Below are 7,521 nucleotides of genomic sequence, written 5' to 3'. Positions count from 1 at the left end.
TATTATATAAAATATTATATATTATATAAAATATTATATATTATATAAAATAATATATAAATATATAACGTAAAAAGCCATGTTATTTTTTGCTAAATAATAAGTTAACAGATGGCGCCTCATAGTAATATGGCACACATTTAATATATAATGGGAATTCCCAAATGGCTCATAGACAAGTTTCTAAATAAAAATCGCTGTCAAACCAACTTGTAGTTACTAGTTGTGCTAATAAAGAAGCTTTTATGTACAGTAGGTTTGAAAAATCTCTACAAATATCAATACTTAAATATTACTGTAGTTCGGTTTAAAATGACTTTTGCAAATATTTTCTAGCTGTATAAAAAGTATTGAAATATAAGTAAACAGACAAACCCTAAAATGCTTGTGACACTGCTTTAATTATATGAATTGCAAGTCTTAAGTAGACATCTAAAACAGTGAGAAAAATTTGCACCAACCAGGACTTGCTGGCACTTCTGTTGTATCAGGGGTAGCGCCAGCTGTTGGGCTAGCTTGGGCAGGGCTTGGTCCAGCCATCAGGTACGTACGTAGTTGCAGTAAAATCTGTCAGCGATCAATTATAATAATTTTCTAAACCAGAGAAAGCTGGTCCGATCGAGAATGCCATTTTCGGGCATCAGAGGTGACAAACCTAAAATGTTTTACCCTGAGCTCCAACCATCGTGGGGCTGAGGTGGGTGCAGCCAATTTGTGGGAGAACACTGGGCCATCTGTTGGGGAAAAGATGTTGCCGCCACTGGTATGTATGTACAGAAAAAGATATGCATAGTTTAATTAATTGTATACACAATATATATAATCAGTATTTTCTATATAATATGTTTACTGTGTATGTTAATGTAGCATAGTTTTCAGTTGTGTCTAAATCTTTTATGTAGAATATGTATTTTACACAGATACCTGAACAGCAATTGAGACAAATTAATGGCGACTTAAATATATTTTTTACAAACATGCTGTTCATAATTAGACAAAAATATCATGAGCCACCACATGGAAGAATCCATGCCCACATTGTGTCATTCCAGCAATGGAAGAAAGTTTCATATATGTTCTTATTTTAAAAAATGATCCCAGTGCAATACTTCAGTATTAAAATGCAATAGCTAATAAATGAAATTGTATTAACATAAATCTATATTTTTGCGTGCATATATGTTACTGTAATGTATGTCTGTGTAGCACTGTAGGGTCTGTTGATATAGTATTATCAAGTTTTTTATGAGACTGTTTAGGGTCATAATCGACATGCACTTTTTATTGCTTGTGTTTTGAGTCATTTTCAATCCAATAAAGTAAATGTCGGTTGACTTTTTTGTGACTTCGCTGATATCCCGTGTGATTTAGACAGTCTTCATGCGTAGTGCTATTGACGGTGATGCTCAATCAAGTTTTCCCAGAAGCCTCTATCATGTTGTTACGTACTTTACATTACATTATTGTTAATAATGGTAAATATTCACTAAAACTAATAGATTCGCCTCTTTGAAACTTTATTGGGTATTATAACCCAGGAGTATCGGTCCTCAACCAATACATAGGGAATCAAATTGAGGTTGACCGGACCAAGAGGACTTGGTCAGATTGGAAAGAGAAGTAAGAGAGGAGAAAACCTGAGAAGGCAAGGAAAGGTATGAGTGAGAGCATGTGTCCATATATAGGATAAACATATTTCTTCTTTATTATTTTGTTGGTGTGATTTTTAGTTACTATGTACTATGTATCATCATCATCTTCTACCAGTACGTTTCACATACTAATGTTAGATTGATTGATTGATTGGCTAATTGATTTATTGACACAATGGTTCTGATTCCTGACTATTTATGAAAGTGGTATCTATTATCTAATTTTTTGTAAACTAATATTAGATTGATCGATAGATTAGTTAATTGATTTATTGATGGATTGATTACCGGATTGTTTGATTGATTGTAAAGACTCAAAATCTTTGAATAATTTGTTTATTTTATGTTTTTTCTTCAGCCAACATGAAGAGGTCAAACGAACCCCTGTTCAACAAGATAGGGAGTAAAATAAGGGGAGTTTTCCACAGTAATAATTCCGACAGTAACCAAGAAATGCCCATGGAACCTTAGGGAAGTCAAATTAGTGTAAGTTGTAAATCAAACTTATAATCACGTTTTATTTTACTGGTCTTAAATCTACTGCTACTTATACAATACTTAGTTATATAATAAACTGTAAAATTAATTAAACACCTTTGATGTCAAACAAAAATGAACGAAGCATGATACATACATATAAATAATCAATATTTTATTCTTTAAAAATCAATATAATAAAAATATAAATGCAAACATTTGTAAATCAGTAACACAATGACTTGATGAAATTGTAATACTGTTTCTGGGCAGGGGTAAAGGTCAAAGGGTAAAGGTTCAAACTTGCAGTGTCATTTGTTAAATAGCATACGTGTGTCGCCAGTGACTATGGCAGCCATAGAGAGGTGCTTAATCATCCTTTAATCATTTTTTTAATTTGCACACAATGAGTATAATGGTCACATTGAATAAATCAAAATCCAATGTTATCTTTTCGTCTTTCTCTTTCCTCCAGTTAAGTCAAGGCATGGGACCAATTGACATGCTCTTGGATGAGGATGAACGGTGTGGACCAGAGAATATAGCATCGCCAAATCAGAACCTAACTGCATGGCGTCTTGAGATACCAGGCTGGTGGTACACATCGAGGGGAACAAGGACGTGTTCATGTATATTATTAAAGTTCAGCGAATCGACATACAGGCTGAACAAGGAGCAGAAACAGCATGGGAAGAGGGGTAAATCATTACTTTCATTATCTTTCATGAGGGTGTGTCTTATTAGAGGTGACAACACATGTTCTTTCACTAGATTACTCTTTTTTTTATATTGTCTCCAGTGTTAAGCCAAATAAAATAACAAGATTTTAAAAATCTCTACTACTGCTACTACTACACTACAACTCTTATTACCATCACAGGGATGTCCAAACCATGGAAATGGCATAATCATCATAACAGAAAGTTTTTAAATAGTAGTAATTTCTTAATTTAAGGACCAAAAGCATTTTAAAAAATTCAGTAAAAGTTCAGATATGAAAACTAAATCCAAGTAAATTTTATTACATTTTTTTTTTTTTTTTTTTTAAGCTTTTAACAAGTACTGTTTGTAAATAAGTACATTTACTTAATATAACTCTGTAAATATCATACAATTCAGCATCTGGGCCACAATTTGGCTTTTTAAATGAAATTAAAAATATATGTGATGATTGATTATATGTCAAAATGTAATTATCAGCATTCTTGAATTTGTAAGAAATATGCAATTTATTAATTATCATGTGATGAAACATCTCAAAATAAGCTTACTGAATTTAAGTGTGTCATACAAGTGCATTGATCTTGAAAAGATTTAATTTTCTTCAGAATTGTATAGATGATAAATTATCATTTTTGTAAAGCTACTGTACAATGTAAACGGAGTACTTACTCAAAACGTGTCGATCCCTTTTGGAGATCTTTTTTTAACGACAACTAGGTGTATTGTAGCTTGGTCATGACTTCACTTGTTGACGACATCGTACACATCCTCCAGATGTTGATCTAAGGTTGTGCAGCTGATCCAGGCCGTGTGTTGGTTCGATAAGATGGTTGTATAGTTGAGATTTCGTGTGCTCCTTTATCCTGTTCATGACTTTGTCTTTGTTACACCTTATAAAAAGACTCTGTGATCTGCCGGTCTTTTCATTTGGGGTTGTTTTGCCAGTGGTAGCCTCCCAGTTTGGCATTAGATTGTGTTGTATGGCATGGTCTGTGTTAGCTGGTTTTTGTAATATTGCTGAAGTGGTAGATCTGGCAGCCCTGGTCAATACTCCCAATGTGTTTATTGTGACATCTGTTTTGTGATCATTGATTCGTGTACAAAAATGAAAATTTGTCATCTGTGTATTGATGGTAAAATTATCATTGATACAATTGTTATTGTGTGATAAAATAATATTGGATTCAAGATTTATCTAGTTGACATAGGCCTAGTAACAACCCAGACTGAAATCAAATATAAAATAGTTCTGTTTACTCATTCATGTATTAAACTTGTGTTTTTTTATTTTATTCTCTTTCTAAAAATCTCACACAAACTTAGTATAATTATGCCTACTGTGTTTTTGCTGGTGCAATATGTGTTATACTGTAGTTGATTAGCAAAATATACACAGCAATTTGTTTTGTTGTGTTTTTTTTTTTTTTTTTACCCTGGACATAAAAATAATTAAATAAGATTATAAACTTAGTTAAATACTTTTTTTCAATTTTACTAAAGAGTGTAGCTTACAACATATAAAACACAACACAATACAATATAACATAAGAATTTTTATAATTGTTGGGAATTAATTACCAAATAAAGTTAATACATCACAACTCAATTTGACTCCATATAGGAACAGTTCTCAGTGGGTATCAGTGCTCAACATCATTACTTAAAATGCAATTCAATACAAAGAGTTCATAATAATTATTCTAATTTTATGTTTGTTCCTATTAAAACTATCTAGATTATGCTCATCCAGAGACATGTCAACTCACATGCAACTTTTTATTCATTCACTCGCTCATTCATTCATTATTTTCATTTATTTATTCAATGTATTATAATATTTATTACAGCCATATAAATACAGAAATTTAAAAAATATTGTAGTTTCAATATTTTTTTTGTACATGACAATAAAATTACCATCTGATGGAATATAATAATTAATTGAGTGATGTATAAACATTAATAGTGTGATAGTTCTTCTCACTCTTTTGCTTTGAATCTGATTGAATATATTTGTCAAAAATATTTATTGATGTATTAAAAAAATTGTAGATATGACAAGTATTATTTTACATTATCTAATAATGGAGCCTGTTAATGAACTTTTCAATGTGTTATTTTAATAATTGAATATTGTTACATTATTTGGTCTGTGATTGGCTACTGCTACTCTTCTTGGTCTGTTGGGGATTACTGTGATTCCTAGTGGACATTGTAATCCATCATTTTTATGATCTATTCGTGTTATGAATACACCATTTTTATCAAATAATTGTAATTTATGATTACTTGAAACTATTATATTTTCATCCATATCCATGGTTACACCACAGGGACCCCAAACTTTGCCATCTTTCTCACCAGTGCCTACAAGTATTCTCATAAACTTATCATTTGCATCAAACATTTGTATTCTGTCATTTCCAATGTCAGCAACAATCACATGACCTTCCTTAGTTAAAGTGACATCTCTTGGTTGCTTCATTTGACCTACTCCACTACCTGCTGAACCTATCTTACCCAGTAGCCTGCCATCATCGACATTGAATTTATACACAAAGTGAGCACTAATGTCTGCTACATACAAAGCTCTAGTTTCCTTGTTTAATGTCAAGCCAAATGGTGATTTCAACGTGCCTTTACCAAATGAACGGACTTCTTGCAATTTTTCATCACACAATACTACACATTCTGCTATGGCATCACTATATATCATGTTACCATCACTCATTAGATGCATTCTATTGACCTTCACATTTTGTGGCACCTGTATCCTAGCAACAAATGAACCTGATTGGTTGAACTTCAATATATATTTGCTACGGCTTGATACTAATATGCATCCATCTCTGGCTAACACTACATCTGTCACTTTAAGTTCCTTGTCATGTTCTTTATAATCAGATATGCTATCAGTGGTATGAACAAGTCCCAGTTTTTCCACCTTGATATTCACTGGAGATCCTTTGATGTGCTCATCTCTAGCAGTTATCTTCATTTTCCAATCACCTTCCACACTGCATCTACCTGTTATTTTGTACTGTCCATTTTCATCATATTCTACCTCAGTTGGTAATTTTTCACCTGATGAGTTTATTAATGTTGCAGCAATTTGGCATACATCACTCTCTGATAGACTGGATACTTTCACTACAAATGATTGTCCTTTTGTGACTGTAATTTCTTTATCATTATCATCAACCTCGTACAGCATGCTATCAGCAGTTGTGATTTTACCGATGCCCTCTGTATTCATCAACTCATCCAAGTGTGAACATGGAATGAATTTTGGTGTCATATTTATTTTATCAAATGATTTATCAAAATCAGTTGCTAGGACCTTGTCTCTGACTGTGTTGATAGTTGTCGTATGGGATCCAAGTGATTCTCGTTCTTCTGGTTTGTTCATCATTTTATTAACTGTGGCCATTAGATTATTCAATTGAGTTCTCTTTGAATCAGTATCTTTAAATGTACTATCAAATGCATCTTCTTTTTCTTTATGTATTTTTTCCAGTATCAAAGTTAATTTCTTACTTTTTTCTTTAACTTTCTTAATAAGTTTATTTTCTTGAATTTCTATGGCTGTTCTACTTAACTTTAGTTGTAATTTACATAATGACTTATTTTTATCAATGAATTCTAGTTTTTCTGTTAATTTATTTTCAATTTCCTGTGCTAATTTGACAAGTTCAGTGGCATTTTTGTTAAATTCTTCTATGGCAGTTGACATTGGAATCACTTCATGTTGTTTTTGATAACAACGAAGGATGTGTTCACAACGCTTGCATGCTGATTTGTTGCAATTGGAGCAGTAAAATTCCAGTGGGGTGTTGCAGTGAACTTGGCAATTGGTTGGTTGGCCATCTGGTTCCTTTATGTCTAGTGTGTAAAGTGGATGATCCTTAGTTGAAGGTAGTGCCTTGTGTTGTTTGACACATTGAGTTCCACATAGATACAGTTGACATGTTGAGCAATGGTATGCTGGTTGGTTGTCACAGAAAGAGCATTTAAGTGGTTTTTGATCCTCTGTTTTCATGACATACTCTAGTAGTTGACTTATCATTGCATTGGAAGCCAGCTTATTTAGATCTTCTTTTGTTAAATCATGTTCTTGTTTACATGTTGGACATTTCATCTTTCCATGAGTTTCCACCCATTTCTGGATACAATGTAGACAATAGGTGTGCATGCATTTCAGTGTCTTTGGTTGTTGAAACCTGTTGAGGCAGATGGCACACTCAAGATCTTTTTTATCCATAAACTGTAATGCTTTGGATACCGACATCTGTAGAGACAATATAGATACCATGGTACAGTATATTGGAATTTTTTTTTAAATAAATAATATGTGCTTAAATATTTTCTGAGTTCAAATTACTGTATATATTTTTATGTTGTTTTTTTAAAAACTATATTTATAGGAGGTGCCCCTTCTAGCTTACCCTTGAGGTCACCTCATATTTAGAAGCCGCCTTATGAATTAATTTAATGTGACGATTAATAGACTTTTACAATTTAGTCAAACTATGAGTCCTAGGTGTTAGAATGAATAAATTAATCCAAAATACAATATTAACATTTTCTGAAATTGTTATTTTGCTGTGGACATTGTTTCAAGGATTTTACGCAATCCAAGGTGTTGACTGATTGATGAGCTGCTTTGACC

The 7,521-nt window shown here is 32.4% G+C and overlaps 1 protein-coding gene across 1 annotated transcript; it reads right to left on the bottom strand.

Annotated features, from left to right (window-relative positions):
- Window positions 1-3,585: 3,585 nt before the first annotated feature.
- On the bottom strand, window positions 3,586-7,129 carry LOC117101619 (E3 ubiquitin-protein ligase TRIM71-like). The gene is made up of 2 exons (XM_033241622.1): window positions 4,993-7,129; window positions 3,586-3,972 (listed from the first exon to the last, which is right to left on the bottom strand). The coding sequence occupies exons 1-2, from the start codon at window positions 7,111-7,113 to the stop codon at window positions 3,586-3,588; spliced, it is 2,508 nt and encodes an 835-aa protein (XP_033097513.1). The 5' UTR covers window positions 7,114-7,129.
- Window positions 7,130-7,521: the final 392 nt, after the last annotated feature.

The sequence above is a fragment of the Anneissia japonica genome, unplaced genomic scaffold, assembly GCF_011630105.1.
Source record: "Anneissia japonica isolate Jap-2015-1 unplaced genomic scaffold, ASM1163010v1 scaffold17412_len611537_cov169, whole genome shotgun sequence".
In the NCBI taxonomy this organism is placed as follows: Eukaryota; Metazoa; Echinodermata; class Crinoidea; order Comatulida; family Comatulidae; genus Anneissia; species Anneissia japonica.
This window is presented reverse-complemented; position numbering and strand designations above follow the sequence as displayed.

Bases quoted from the DNA above. Each gene is read 5' to 3' on its own strand.
- LOC117101619 (XM_033241622.1), bottom strand. From the start codon at position 7,113: ATGGATAAAAAAGATCTTGAGTGTGCCATCTGCCTCAACAGGTTTCAA. The intron at 3,973-4,992 runs GTAACAATATTC...ATCAATACACAG, and splicing joins CCAATCACAGACCAAATAAT to ATGACAAATTTTCATTTTTG.